This window comes from Castor canadensis, chromosome 10 (genome assembly GCF_047511655.1).
Source record: "Castor canadensis chromosome 10, mCasCan1.hap1v2, whole genome shotgun sequence".
Lineage (NCBI taxonomy): Eukaryota > Metazoa > Chordata > Mammalia > Rodentia > Castoridae > Castor > Castor canadensis.
Window position 1 is genome coordinate 11,241,012 of NC_133395.1, and position 15,502 is coordinate 11,256,513.

At 36.2% G+C, this 15,502-nt stretch overlaps 1 protein-coding gene across 3 annotated transcripts in view; it reads right to left on the bottom strand.

Moving 5' to 3' along the window:
• Pcca (propionyl-CoA carboxylase subunit alpha) overlaps positions 1-15,502 on the bottom strand; it is a 356,147-nt gene that overhangs the window by 193,561 nt on the left and 147,084 nt on the right. For all 3 annotated transcript variants that reach the window (XM_074043045.1, XM_074043043.1, XM_074043044.1), the window contains exon 12: positions 13,271-13,421. In XM_074043045.1, coding sequence (XP_073899146.1) covers positions 13,271-13,421 — 151 coding nt within the window. The remainder of the gene's footprint in view (positions 1-13,270; positions 13,422-15,502) is intronic.

Below are 15,502 nucleotides of genomic sequence, written 5' to 3' on the forward strand. Positions count from 1 at the left end.
CCACCTGAAAAGACAACTGATGCCATTATTTTTGGTTCTGCTCTTTCAGTTCAGAGATTCTTTGTCCAGAACAGAATCTAAAATGTACCTATTAAAATTCTGAAGCCCTACCTCCCCTCCTCTAAAGTTATTAGATTTTGATTCATAAGAATCAAAGATAAAAAAACATGTTGGGAAATGGTCCCCAAAATGCCATTCCTGTAAACTCACCTTGAAAATAATGGCTACATTCAAGGGGAGCTATGAAAACTGTGTAGATTCTATTATGGAGCTCCCCATTGGCCCATACAAGAATAAACAGATGAAAAACAGTAAGGGAACCGTTATGAACTAAATTGTGTCCTTCCTTCCTCAAATTCCTACATTAAAGATCTAACTCTCGCTATGTAAGAATGTGACTATGTTAAGAGACAGGGTCTTCAAAGAGGTAATTGAGTTTAAATGAGGTGAGTAGAGTGGGCCCTAATCCAGTATGACTGAGGCCCTTAGAAGAGAAGATAAGGACGTAAGCACACACAGCACAATGGGAAGAACATGTGAAGACACAGGTGACAGCCATCTCTAAAGCCAAGGAGAGAGGCCTCTGGGAGAAACCAACCCTGTTCAGACCTTGTTTTTGGAATTCTAGCCTTCAGAACTGCAAAAAAAAAAAATGAGGTTTAAGCCAGCCAGTCTACAGTATTCTGCTATGGGAGCCTGAACTAACTAATAGGAGAAGCAATATAAAAAATAAAAATGTAGATAAGAATCCAGAATTCAAAGAGAGCAAAATAGTTTCCAAGCTTCGAAACAAAACCTTAACTGTAAGTGCCTGATGTGCTTACCTGTGCACAGCAGGATAACAAAAAGTCCTTTCTTGCAACTTTCCAAAACAACTCAGTAAATGAGATGAGCAGGTATAACACACCCTATTTTTCAGCCTCAGTTTCCCAGGAGACTGCCTTCAGACATCCCAGAACAACCCAGTTCTGTTGACTCTTGAAAGCCTGAGAACCCTGGCCTTTGTTGCCTTAAATATAATTTTAAAAGATAAACTTTTGCTCTGATCCAAAATGTCCTGGTAAGAAGGGAATTTTACCAACTACTTTTACCAAATCTACTTCCCTGTAATTTCTCCTCTTCCCACCTCCCCATTCTTTCAATTAAACACTCCAACTCCATTTAAACAGAAAAAGAAAAAAAACCTTTTTTTTTTTTTTTTAGTCTGAGAGATCCAGGAATTTTTTTTTTTTTAATTTAAAACTACTGTGAACTTAGTATAGAGTATTTGCCCAATTATAATCTATTGTCAGAAACCAGAATTTGGGTTGCAATTTTTGGGGGAGGTTGGGGAAGTTGGGGATTGCACATAGAACCTCATGCATGCTAGGCAAGCACTCCCAGCCCTGAGTTGCAATACTTCTTAGCTTTTAAAACATGAAAAAATGAAGGGCAAGAATCAAGTTGCTAGAAGAGTTTCTAAGATCCTTCTAGAATATAAAGGTTTCATATGACGCAGAATTCTCTGTGGTGGCATGTGGGAATGCCTGACTTTCCAGAATTTCAACAATTCAACTCTCAAAGAATTTTACCAATTCTACCGTATTTTTCTTTCACAGAAAAAGCAGCTTCTTCCCCTTCACTGTAGCAACCATGGACAATTTACCTCTCTGTTCTGAAACATAGTATATAGCCAAGTGACCATGTTTGGGCATTTAATTGCTTACTTTTTAAGATTTTACTTTCTATTTAGGAGTTTCCATAGAGAGTTTTTATGAACTTTCTACAGCTAAAATAAACTAAAAAATAAAGTAAAATCTAAAAATAACCTAGCATTTAGAAATTAATAATTAGACACACACACAAATTTCTTTTTGGTTGTGTTTTTGAAACAGGGTCTCAATATGTAGCCCAGATTGGCCTCAAACTGTGATCCTCTTGCCTAAGCCTCCCAAGTACACCAGTTTGCACTACCATGCTCAGTTAAAATTTGGAAAGGTGTATTCAGGATCCTAATATTAATCTTAACATAAAGATGTAAGCAAAAATAGCTTATCATTACAGCAAATACCTTTATCTTTGTTTCATTTGTAGAAGAAAGATTTCCATCTTTATTTTCCTGCAAACTCTTGCACAAATCCCATTATAGTGAGAAGACTATCTCTTTTAAAGAGGGTTAATATTTCAAGTATGCTTATCCATTGTAAAAATAATTTTGCAGTTAACTGACCAAAGAATAACAAAAAGTTATCAAATCTGTAACTCAGTCTGCCAACTTGAATGACTGACAGCCTTTATTAATAATGAGCACAAAAGTAAAAGTGCTATTGTCAGTCAATATTTAACAAGAAAGCAGGCAAAATATTACTGCTGAGTCCCACATTAGCAGAAAGAATAAGTACTTAGTATGAACTAGGCATTTTTGAGCATTTTAAATATACTATCATATTTAATGCTTGCAATCCTTTAAAGTGCTATTGTTGCTGTCATTTTACAAATGAGAAATTTGAGGCACAGAGAAAGAAGCTGCTTATGGTCACAAAGTCAGGAAGGACTAAGTGAAAATATCAGATGTTTGCAATTATCAAAAACAATGACTTGAATTCCCCATTTGTCAGCAACAGGTGTTCTGAGCCACTTTAGTGTTCAGAATCTCTCTAAATTTCTCCCTATAATACTGCATGTACAATTTCAGAGGATCCACAGATTCCCCTAACGTTCATTAGAGAGATCTGGATAGCCCACATAGCTGGCTATTCCTGCTCTAAGAAAATGGAAAAGCCAGCAGGGCTCAACACCTTCCCTCTTCAAACTGCAGGCTCCCCAGCTCCCCAGAGGCGCTGAGCATCTGACAATGGAGGAAGATAAAAGTCAAGAACTAGTGATGAGCTCCCCTGTGGGCTACACACAACCTAGAGACTAGCTTCACAGAACACCAGGGGAATAATGCAGGATGAACAGATCATGGTCTGCAGAGATCCACAGAGCATAGAGAAAAAAACTAATAAAGGCTCCCTTTATTAAGTCCCTGGCCCCTTTGCCAAAGAGTCCAAGCAGTAAATAAAAGATAGCTGAACACTGTCCTGGCAATGAGGAGAATACTACTTCCATCCTCAGAAGTAGATATGGCTGTACCTTCAACCACTTGAAAGACTGATGCCACCCAGAAACTACAAGCAGAACTCAGTTCTGATAACCCAAAAACCAGCAGAGCAAAATGACAGTTTACCCACCAGAGAAGGAACAAGCATTCAGACACATGATCACATAAGTTAAGAGAAACAGAGCAGCTAAATACAGAGGAAAAAGGCTTTTACAAAAAATTGAAAGGGCACTTAAAAACTTCAAGAGTATACACACACACACACACAGAGAGAGAGAGAGAGAGAGAGAGAGAGAGAGAGATGAATTCTTGAGATAAAATAACATGATTTAGTAACCTAAAGGTCAACATAAAGAAATAATAACAATAAACAGAACATAAGTATAAAAGAACAGTGGTCATGAGAGAAAAATTATAAAATTTGGAGTAGATCCGATCTGCAAATAACAGGAGAGCCAAAAGGATAAAAATGAACAGATGAGGGAAGAAAGTAGAATAATAATAGAAGAAATTGTTCTAGAATGAAGAAACTCTTAAATCTGCACACTGAGGGCTGGAGATGCAGCTCAGTGATAGGGTACTTGCCTAGTATGCTCAAGGTCCTAAGTTTGATTACCAACACACACACACACACACACACAAAATCAAAAAACTTCTGCACACACTGAAAGAGAACTTGGAGAAAAAGTCAGGGAGACAAATATACACCTAGACATATTCTGGTTAGAAGAAAGAAAAATCCCTGAATCACAGTGATTAAAAAAGAAAAGCTGGGCCAACTCAGACAGTTAAAAATACACTACCTACAAGGTAAAAGAAATTAGGATGACATCAGACTACTCAAAGCCAAAACATAGTGGAATTCAAAAACTATCCAAGAATCTTATACTCAATCAAAATACCATCTTACTATACTAACATGCTGATGGTGACCATTAAAGAAGTTAAAATACAAACTGACAAGAAACAGAGCCATGCCTACAGAGAAGAGTATAAATGTTACTACAATCTAAACTAGTAATAAAAATAGCAACAATGAAGCATTTGGGAAAATAGCAGGATTAAATAAAAATATGCCAATTTCTATTAATTTTTATAAAAGGAAGACAATGTATCTTTCAAATTAGATTATGAAAAAGATGATGACAAAAATATTAATGTTTTTATAATCATTTTCCTTAAGAACATATATTAGGAACTAATATCTAAGGAAACTTATAAGCATTTATCTAATGATCAGCAATTCTATCATTTTAATTTCTTTTGTTAAATATAAGTAAGCTAATCCAATCAGTTAATTTTTTTGTATGGAAAAATAGGAGTAATGAAAAAGGGACAGTTCTGTTGGATACTATTTTACAATATGTAGGTATAATATCTAAAGCAGTATGGTACTAGCACATGAATAAACAGAAAGGTTAAAAAAAGTAGTGAATCCACAAACATGAAAACTCATGAAGGTGATACTTCTAATTGGAGAGAAAGACTGATGATTCAATCATGGTTGAACCAACAGGGTAGATAGAGCGCTTTTAAAAATAATTAAATAAAATAAAATCAGTTCCACATGAAAAAGACTCCTCCATGGAAGACAAAGTAAGCAGTCGGAGAACACAAGGGAGAAAATGTTAGATTTATCACAGAAGAAGGAAAATCAAAGCATGTCACAATAATGAAAATCATCTAGCAGACAGTTCAAAATTCAACCATTTACAAATAAAAACTTTCTGCATAGGAAAAAAAATTCAAAAAGACAGGCAACAGATGAGGGGAAAAGCATCTCGGAATCCCATCTGTTGCTTTACACCTGCATTTGTCTGATCTTGCTAGGATCAAGCAACAAAATAACTGTTTGCTCACCCAGCACAGCAGCATCATTTTCCAGACCACAATCCCCCCAGGACCATGTGGGGGGCATGATATCCCTACACATGCAGGACATGACCACAGGACAGGAACCCCAATCTGTTAAACTCGGGACTTCTATGAGAGTTCCGGGTGTATCTGCTCCTCCTCAGTAGTGGAGAGAGACAGAGGTAGAGAACACACAAACTCTGCTCTGGAACAAACAAGCCCTCTGTGGTGAAGAAGTGCAGGGTCTCCATCCACCACGCTGACTGCGGTGATGGCTCTGGGAAAGATGAGGCTGCCTCTCCAGAGGGCTCCGTCTTTAGGATCGTTGCCCCTTGTCAGAAATGCCCCACCCCACAGAAATGTGAAAATACTCATGGAACACTGCTTCCTGAAACTATCCCAAAGGGTTAATTTCCTGAAAAAAAATAGAGTATCTACAAGTCAGTAAGAAACCCAAAAGACGAAGACACTAATAGTCAATGCACAGCACAGGAAATGTAAGTGAATCTATGAAGAAAAATTCAACCTCACTTATATAAGAAGAATGAAAATGAGAACAATATACCATTTTTCACTATCATACAAAGATCAAAAGGCAAAGATCACATTTCAACAGGAAGTGAAGACACAGTTCCCATAAACAGAAATTTGATAATAACTAAATTATGAAAGCATGCATTGTTTACCAGGCAATTCTACATCAATATGTGCAAAATGGAGATGGAAAGAATTATTGATAACTACAGTATTTCCAGTAGCAAACTACAGAAAAACTTATCAACAAGAACTGGTGAAATTATATGATTGAACATCCATACAACAAAATATTAAAAGCCAATAAAATGAAGTAAATAGTGCTTTTAAGTTAAAAATGCCACACTCTTACATTGTTAAGTAAAATAAAGATTGCTTCTGCAGAACAAAAATAAATAGTTGTGATAAAAATGCGGTATGAATGCAGGGAGGGGTAAGAGTATACCTCAGTGGTAGAGTACACGCTTAGCATGCAGAAGGACCTAGGTTCGATCCCTAGTACCAAGAAAAAAAAAAATAGGGGAGTTACTTTTCCATTGTATACACTTTTGAACTGCTTAAGATTTTTTTTAAACCAAGAAGTTCCAATTTTGAGTTATTACTTTTCATAAGTAAGAAACTGAAATTATTTAAGCAAAATTATATAACATAGTTTGTTAAAATAGTATTTTAACCCATCACACATTTGGGGAGAGGTCATTGGGATTTGAACTCAGGGCCTCGTGCATGCTAGGCAAGCATTTTACCACTTCAGCCATGCCTCTGGTCACTCTTTTTTATTGGTTTAGTTATTTTTCACATAGGGCTTCATATTTTTGGCCCAGCCTCAGTCCAATATCCTCCCATGTATGCCTACTGCCTAGCTAGGATTATAGACAGGCAGCACCATACCCAGGTCCTATTTTGTGATAGAGTATTTCTTCATCTATCCTCTTTCAAATGCAAAGAGAAGGTAAGATGACTGAGTGAGATACATGAGAAAGATGATGACAGACTGTAGGTGGATGCATACATGAGTGTACAGCTGGGTGACATATGTAATCCCAACTATTTAGAAAGGTAAGGCAGGAGGATCACAAGCTCATGGCCAGGCTAGGCTACAACAAAGACCATTCCAAGCAAATGGAGTGATATGATGAGGTGCACTCAGGGAAACAGGCCCATCTAACTCTTACAGAAAGAGAGAGGTACAGTGGTAAGTAACAGGGCTCTGAGGAGAAATAATTGGGGCTCCCAAAAGAACGGGCACTGTGATGAAAAAGCGAGTGAATTTTGTATTTAAGCAAAAGAAAAACAGTGACATAAAAAATTACAAAACAAATATATGTGAGGATAGCATAAAAAATTCTAATCCATAAACTTTGACCACATTGCGAACAAAATCAGCCAAATTAACCAACTACTCGTACACTGAACTTGGGGATTTTCTGTGTAGCACTTTTTTTTTTTGTGGTACTGGGGCTGGAACTCAGGGCCTTCACCTTGAGCCACTCCACCAGCCCTATTTTTGTGAAGGACTTTTCAAGATAGGGTCTCATGAACTATTTGCCCAGGAGGGCTTTGAACTGCGATCCTCCTGATCTCTGCCTCCTGAGTTGCTAGGATTACAGGTGGGAGCCATCGGTGTCTGGCAGTAGTACATCTCTTTATGGAGAAATTGTATTTGTTATTTCAAATCTGACTGTTAAGGAAATTAGCAAAGTTAAAATGCTGCTCAAATTTTGGTTATCAGAAAAAACATGCAAGTTCTTAAGTTAGAAAAAGTGATAGTTCAACCAGGAAATTTCAAAGAAAAAAAAAAAAAAAAGAAAATTATAGTCCTCCTGGCTCAAAATGGAACACTAATTAGAGATAAGATATATCTTTTTTTTTTTTTTTTACAATTGTGAACTTTTTATACTTGCTTTTCCACATCTACCTATCCATTATCAAGTCATTTTATCTTTTGACACATTTCAAAGTAAGTTGTGGACATCAGTATACTTTATCCCTAAACATTTCAGCATGCATATCAACTAGAGTTCAAATTTTGTTCAAAGTTGTTTTTTTTTTTTTTAAATGAGACAGGGTTTTGCTATGTAGCCCAGTCTGGTCTTGAACTCATGATCCTCCTGTCTCTGCCTCCTGGGTGCTGAGATTACAGGTATGCACCACCATGCCTGGCTATAGTTTTTTTTTTTAAGGTAGAATTTACATATTGAGAAGTGCACAAATTCTAAATGGACTATTTGATGTATTTTGACAAATAAACAAATTTTTGTAATCCAAACTTCTATCAAGATGGAGAATATTTTCATCACTCTGGAAAGTTCCTTCCATATCTTAGGAGCTAAAGAATTTGGTGAATGTGCCTTAGGCATTATAATTTAAGGTTAGAAAAGGAATTTGAAAGAGAAAATCCACTGTTAAAATAACATCTGAACAGTTTAAACGATATCAGAAAGAAATCTGACATATGTAAGGAAGTCTTTTCCAAGACTATGATGTCCAGGTTCTTCATATTCCCATTTGGTAATATCCATCAATGTACACAAATCATTCTAACTGACAGGATCATAAATGTGAGAGAGAAAAGAACTATGATTAAACATTAAGTGGGAGATGAATGTATGAAAGAAAGATATTAAATAGCACAGAATTAGGTACTGTCAGAGCTAGTAAGATGAAATCTTTATGAATTTCATTTTCCCCCTATAGCTTATTTATAACCTTTCTTGCAAGTACAGAAAACATAACTTGCTAGCAAGCTATCCAGGATACAAATCAGACAGGTAAGTACCTAGATGATTTTGACCAACTGTACAGAATTATTTAATATAAATATCAAGTATTACATCTTATACCAAAACTGACCATGGAATAAACTTGAACAACTACGGGCTAAGATAAGTGAGACAAAAACAAATGGGGAAAGAAGAAAACCAGAGAGCCAGGTATGGTAATGCATGCCTGTACTTCTGAGCTCCAGAGGACCACTTGAGCCCAGGAGACTGGGGCCAGCCTGAGTAACATAACGAGACCTTGTGTCAAAACAGAACACAAAAATCCTCACAAGAATATGTAACAAAGTGCCCTAAGAAAGGCATTGATTGTATTCCATAAATACTAATAAGTACCTCAATCAAACAAGCTTGTATCTTGTGTGTGGAATAAAATATAATAAATGTTTTGTCACTTCAAATTTCCTTCAGAATCATATTACAAGCTATTATTCTCATCATGAAATAATAAAGTCTCTACTTTAATAAAAAAAATGACTTCCCAGCTAATTATCTAATTAGATACGTTTAGTTATAGAGACATTTTAATCAAAATGAAATTAATCTCCAAAAGGCAAGATTTTGTCACTTCTAAAGATACATGAATAGGATACAAAGGAAGCATCCTAAGTTCAAAGTAGTAATATCGAATTAATAACTATCTATATGCCAAAATATCTTAGGATATTGGCCCTAAATACGTTATTTCTGCCATACTAAACGCAAATCAACCTATTATTTAATAGTCATACTTTATAACACAGTAATGCCTCTAATTTTTTACATATAATTTATAGATTAAAATTTGGGGGATTACACTCATGAGGAAATGGACAACTGTTACTGGACCTGCCTACCAAACTCCTTCCAGGGTACAGAAGACCAATGATTGAAAACGCTATTCCCAGTCCCTTGCAGCTGAGGATCTCCATGTGACTGGTGAGGGTCTAGATGTGGCAATGAAGTGCATATGCAAGAAATTTAGAACAGAAAAGTAAGGCAGCAGTGACACACAGGCCATGATTCTACTACCCACTTGCTATTTGGGGAGAAGGGGTACTGAGTCAGAATACACATTTATTTCATCTATAAGAGTAATGTATTCTTAAGGCATCAGCTTGGGACCTGTGGGCACAGTTACTAGGGATTTCATAACAGTTCGGGGCAAGGGGGTGTGGAGAGCTTCTTAAAAACATCAAAGGGTAAGAATATAGGAAGGGATTATCTGTCAAAATCTGAAAGATGAAAACAGAGATGTAAAGCAAGCACTCAACATAATTTTTCTCCTTGAAGGCATTTCCCATTCCAGGAAAAAAACCGCTATGAATCTAAGCTATACTTTCAGTGGCCTAAGAAATTCAGAGTACAACCACAAAGATGAGGTGACCATCAAAACTGAGAACACTGAGAAACCACCCATAGTGTAAATGGAGGCAATGGAGGAATGCAACCTCAAGGTAAGAATAAAGTGAAATGAAACTAACCACTCTCTGGAACTTCAGCTGGGCTTTGAATCTCCTTGGGAATCCAAGGAGCCTACTTTGAACTTGGACTGCTACAGTCACAAAATACTAGTACTTACAGTGTGCAGCAGAAAAACACTAAAAATTCTCTGTAGAAAGAACCCATCATTCAAGACTTCAATGAATCAATAAAAACAATGTTTTAAATAATCAATATACACTCCAAGGTAACAAGGCATACAAGTAAACTGAGCATCACAACAAAAAATCAGCATAAGCAACAGATAAGACACAAAGTCATAAGTCAGATACTATAAAACAATAATCTAATTATGTTCAAAGAAGGTAAAAGATAAGAAAAGATAGTAAGCACTGAATTGTATTTTTAAAGGAATAAAATAGAAAATTTATTCTGAAATATAATCAGTGGGTGATTAACTAAAACTTAAGAGAAAGAAAGAAAAACAGGTCAGAAGAAATTATTCAAAAGATGAAAAATATCAAAGAAAAGGTAAGAAACACAAGCTGTATGTATATGTGTGTGTGTATATATATGTATGTATATGTGTGTATATATGTATGTATGTATGAAGTATGCATGTGCTTAATATATACATATGTATGTATGTATATATGTATGTATGTATGTATATAGAAAGCCAGAAGGAAACAATTGTATCAAAACACATGCATCTAAGAAAAACTAAAGAAAATTCAGGAGTGCTATAAAAGGAAAAAATAATAAGATAGAATGAATGAAAGTCTTATCAGAAATAGTCAGATACTGGAATAATACTTTCAATGAGCTGAAAAAATATATAGGCCAAACTAAGAATTTAAAGAAAATTTAAAATGTTTTTCATGAATAAAGTCACTGGCTGTCAAAAAAAAAAAAAAAGAGAGAGTTTGTCACAAGCAAATCTCTGTAAGAAATTTCCAGGAACAAATGTAGAGAAAAGAATAAATAAGTGGGGAGAATGGAATCAACAGTGATTGGATAAAGGAATAGCAAGAAAAATGGCCTTGAGAATAACCACTTACTAACTCAGGAGACAGTAAATGGAACTAAAACATTCTAAGTTCCAGTCTGGTAGGGCAGGTAAAAAAATGCTGATTCACATCAAAGTTTGAGCAGTTATGGACGTATATTGTGATGTCTAGGTTCTATCAAAAGGCTGGAAGAAGTATGCATGTGCTTAATAAAATTAAGTGCTACGTACCATAAATACAAGAATAAAAAGGAAAACAAACTGCAGAGATGGGACAAAAACAGAGGGAGGGAAGGAGGGAGGGAGGGAGGGAGGGAGGGAGGGAGAGAGGGAGGGAGAAAGGAAGGAAGGAAGGAAGGAAGGAAGGAAGGAAGGAAGGAAGGAAGGAAGGAAGGAAGGAAGGAAGGTCGGTCTACAAATATATCAGAGTTAACTTTCTATGGAGCAAATGGTCTAGGTAGAAGATAAAGATGATCAAACGTGGCTCAAAACTTATCATTGCTTAAGAGACACATGTAAAATGTCTGAATACAGAATAAAAGGAGGAAGAAAAATACATCATGAGAAAGATAACCATGAAGAAAGAGGCAGAAACCCATCCTCGGCTTGGCCCATTAGATTCCCTCTCACTGGAGTAAGGACAGGATCACTGATGAAACCCATCTCAAGAATCCAAGGACTCAAGGACTGATTAAGATCAAGTATCACAACCCAACCCAAGAATTGCTGTTTCTTGTAGCAGCAGTAAACAGAGGTCCAGAGACAAAGTGGCAGAGCACCTGCTTTGCAAGCATAAAGGCCTGTATTCAAATCCCAGTTTCACCACGCCGCCCCAAAAAAAAATTCAAGCTCTCCTCAGCTTCTACCTGACTCAAATCACTACCACCACCACCACCGTCACCACCTCCTAACCTTCCATCTATCATCCTTCCCCACTAAAAGCCTAATGAAAGAAGAGATGATCCCATTTGGGGACATAAGTATGATTTACCTCTGTCTCTACTGTTAAGTGTCAGTCCACAATCTCCCCACTCCACCTACCCTAGTCTTATGCAACCACTAACGAATTTTCTGCCTCAATAGACCAAATGTGTTTTAGGAATGGTGTATGGGACTAAACAGAATCCCCTCAAAATTCCTGTCCTGTGACTATGACCTTACTTGGAAATAGGGTCTAGTGGATGTAATGAAGATGAGGTCATACTAGAGTAAAGTGGCAATATGACTGGTATCCTTACAGAAAAATTAAATTGTGGGTAGAGATGCACATGGAGAAGTAAGCTAGAGACTAGAGTTGCACTACCAGAAAATACCAAGAACAACAAGGAGTGTTAGCCAACTACCCGAAGCCAGGAAAAGATTCTCTCTTATAGAGCCCACAAAGGAATCAAGCCGATGACACCTGGATGTCAAACTCTGGCATCCTGAGATGTGAGACAATATATTGCTCACAATATATTTACCCTAGCAAACTAAAAGAAATTCCATGAAACTGGAAACAAACTAAATATCTACAGAAATTGAACAGATAAATAAATGCTGACATTTTCATCAAAGAAGCATCATACAAGAGAATACATGAAATAGCATGGTTGAACCACATAAAATAATGTTAAGAAAAGAAGACAGGCACAAAAGAATGAACATTATATGGTCCCATTAATACAAAATTTTTAAAAGAAAAAGGCAAAACTGATCATGCTGCCTAGGTGCATGTAATTCAAAAAGAAGAACTACATGGAAACACAAGCAGGTGTTAAGAATACAGTAAGAACAGGAGACAGCTCTAGAGAAGCAGGAGAATAATAATGGGGGGGCGGGGTAGGCAAGAGAGGAGAAGGGAGGGAAAAGAAGAGGAGACAAACTAGGTAAAGAATGCTGGCACTGTCATACTTCTAGACTCAGTTGATAGTTACATGGACTTTTTGCTTTATAATAATTTGTTCAACAATACACCTGTGCTCTGTTTTTTTCTAAACGTGTATAGTTCACAATTTAAATAAAAGAAAAAAAAGGCAGAGCATGGAAATAAAGCCACCTGTTATAGCACCAGTGGCCTCTTGGAATCTTGGCTGGAAGTAAGGAAACATACCCTTCAAGCCCTAGGACAGAAGCACCCACTAAATTTCCAACTGTGGCAGAGACAGCAGCCATTCCTGGAGAAGCCTGGCTGAGCTGCAGAAGTCACTCCCAGAAGTTCAGTCTAGGTTGTTCCCTTCTCTCCTCCATTCCTTTAGAAGATTTTGTAAGTACTTAATTCCTTTCTGTTTATAGTATCTAGACTAATTTCTCCTAGTAGCCCATGATCCCTCAAAAATACACCTCATCCTGAAAGGTTCAAGACAAAATCAAAGGAGAATTTCCAACATGAAGTATTATCAGTGACAAAGCAGAAGAGCAAGACTCTGACCTTTTAATTAACGTATATTTATCTCTCCCTCTTCACAGATGTCTTAGTACAAGTCTAAAACCTAAATCTTTACTTAAGTTTTGGGAACTGATTTTTAAAATCTTTATAAAACAAAAAAGGGTGGGTGAGGAAAGTTGAAGTATAGAGGTTTGGAGAAGAATAAAAACAGTTGTGGTTACCTGGAGTCTTGTATTCATTTCCAAGAAGTAAAAATTCTTCTTGGAGTCCACAAGGAACTCCACAGTTCCAGCAGAGGAATACCGTACTGCTTTGGCGAGAGCTACAGCTTGTTCACCCATCGCTCTACGAGTCTCGGGATCCAAGAAAGTGCTGCAAATACAGAAAGTACTCATCTGCACTTGGAACAAAAATCAAATTACTTTTTATGTGCACTACATAAAAATCTTACTCAGATATAGATCATCCAGATCACTGTGAGTTCATGTTACAGGCTTTATGGTTTATAATATATACTTACTGCATCATGCACAACAGGCTTGAACAAATAACTTCAATTTTTATAAATTATTTGAACTTTCACATTACACCACAACTTTAATCTATTTACCAATCTATTTACTCTTTAACTAGTAAAAAGTTAATATATATTCAGAGTTGCTTCGAGCTACAACTGAAAAAAATCACTTCTTAAAAACTGACATATACATTATTCATGGATTCTATATTTGCAAATTTGCCAACTTGTTAAAATTTATGTGCAATCTCAAAAATCAATATTTGCAGCACCTATAAAGGTCATTTATAAACAAGCACAAAGATGGAGAAACTGTCAATATGCTGAGGTTGAACAAGGTGATCCTCTGCCTTCCTGCTCAGCATTCAACCAGTGTCTTTTTCGAGGTCTTGTGTGTGTGTGTGTGTGTGTGTGTGTGTGTGTGAGAGAGAGAGAGAGAGAGAGAGAGAAGAGAGAGAGATTTCACTTTTTAACATGGCCCTGAGCATTAAGCATAAGTGCTGTTTGATGTTTCTAAGATTTAAAAGGCCGTGAAGTACCTTATGAAGAAAACCTATGTGTGAAACAATCTTCACTAAAGGAATGTATAATGGTGTTGCTGGTCAAGACTATGAGCTCAGTGTTGATGAATAAATATTAAATAATGTGCTTTTCAACAGAAACATATAGAAAACAAGGTTATATAACAATCAAGCACATAAAATGTACTCTTATGACCACAGGCCTGCAGAAACCTAACCCTGTACTTCCCCTAGAGAAAAATAGTTCAGTATTCACTACTGCAGTATTTATGATATATTTATAGAATATAACTTCTACAAATAAAAATGGACTATGCAGCTAACAAACCCTAACACTTCTGTTTCAAAATATCCAAATCATTTTCCAATAGGAAATAATGCTAAAATGTTTTCAACAAATCCTGAAAAAATATCAAATAGCCTGCATCTTCAGACTTTGCTTCTACACAAGAAAGTCTCTGGGAAATGAAACAGTAACTACTTTTCTAAAAAAATTATTCTCAAATAAGAGTTAAATGACACTTTGTAGAATGTTTATTATGGAACAGTATACTTGCATTTACCTTTCTCCAATATGTACAATAATCATTAAAACTCTTAATTTATTCATGCTATGCATCTACTTGTCTATCAGGGTTACTCATTTTTGTAACAGCAAATTAGGTATTATTTCATTTATAAAACCTCTCATATCTGTTTCTGTGAGATAAGTAGTCTTTTGGGGGTTTTTTGGTTTTTGGTTTTTTTTTTTATTCATATGTGCATACAATGCTTGGGTCATTTCTCCCCCCTGCCCCCATCCCCTCCCTTACCCTGCAGAAACTATTTTGCCCTTATGTGAGATAAGTAATCTTTTGTAATACAGCCATACTTTAAAAATTAACAAGAACTCCTTAACAGCCAGTCAGTATTTCATTAATACCCAGTCAGTATTCAAATTCCCAATTATCTCACAAATATCTTTATATAGCTGATTTGAGTCAGGATCCAAATAAGGTACAGACAACAGCATCTGATTGTTTTTTTTATTTTAAAATTCTTTTAATTTGTAATGTCCTCTCCCCACTTTTGCAGCAAAGGACCTGGTCATTTTCTGACTCATTCCTTACATTTTGAGGTCAGCTGCATGCAACCCTATAGTGTCTTTTAACACTAATATTATGTTTTGGTACTATAGAAACTGCTACTTAGCTCTAGAACACTGTAATAGAGTCATCTGCATTAGGGTGGAGGTGGGCAAGAACATAAGTGGGAAATACACTACCTCCCACATCCAACAGTCCTCTCTCTTGGTTAAGACTAATCAACGGGTTCTGGTGTCATCAATCTTACTTATCATAAATATAGCCCTGCACTAACCTAATAAATATAGGTATAGATTACATTTCAGCAATAACTGACAAAACTAAAGCAAC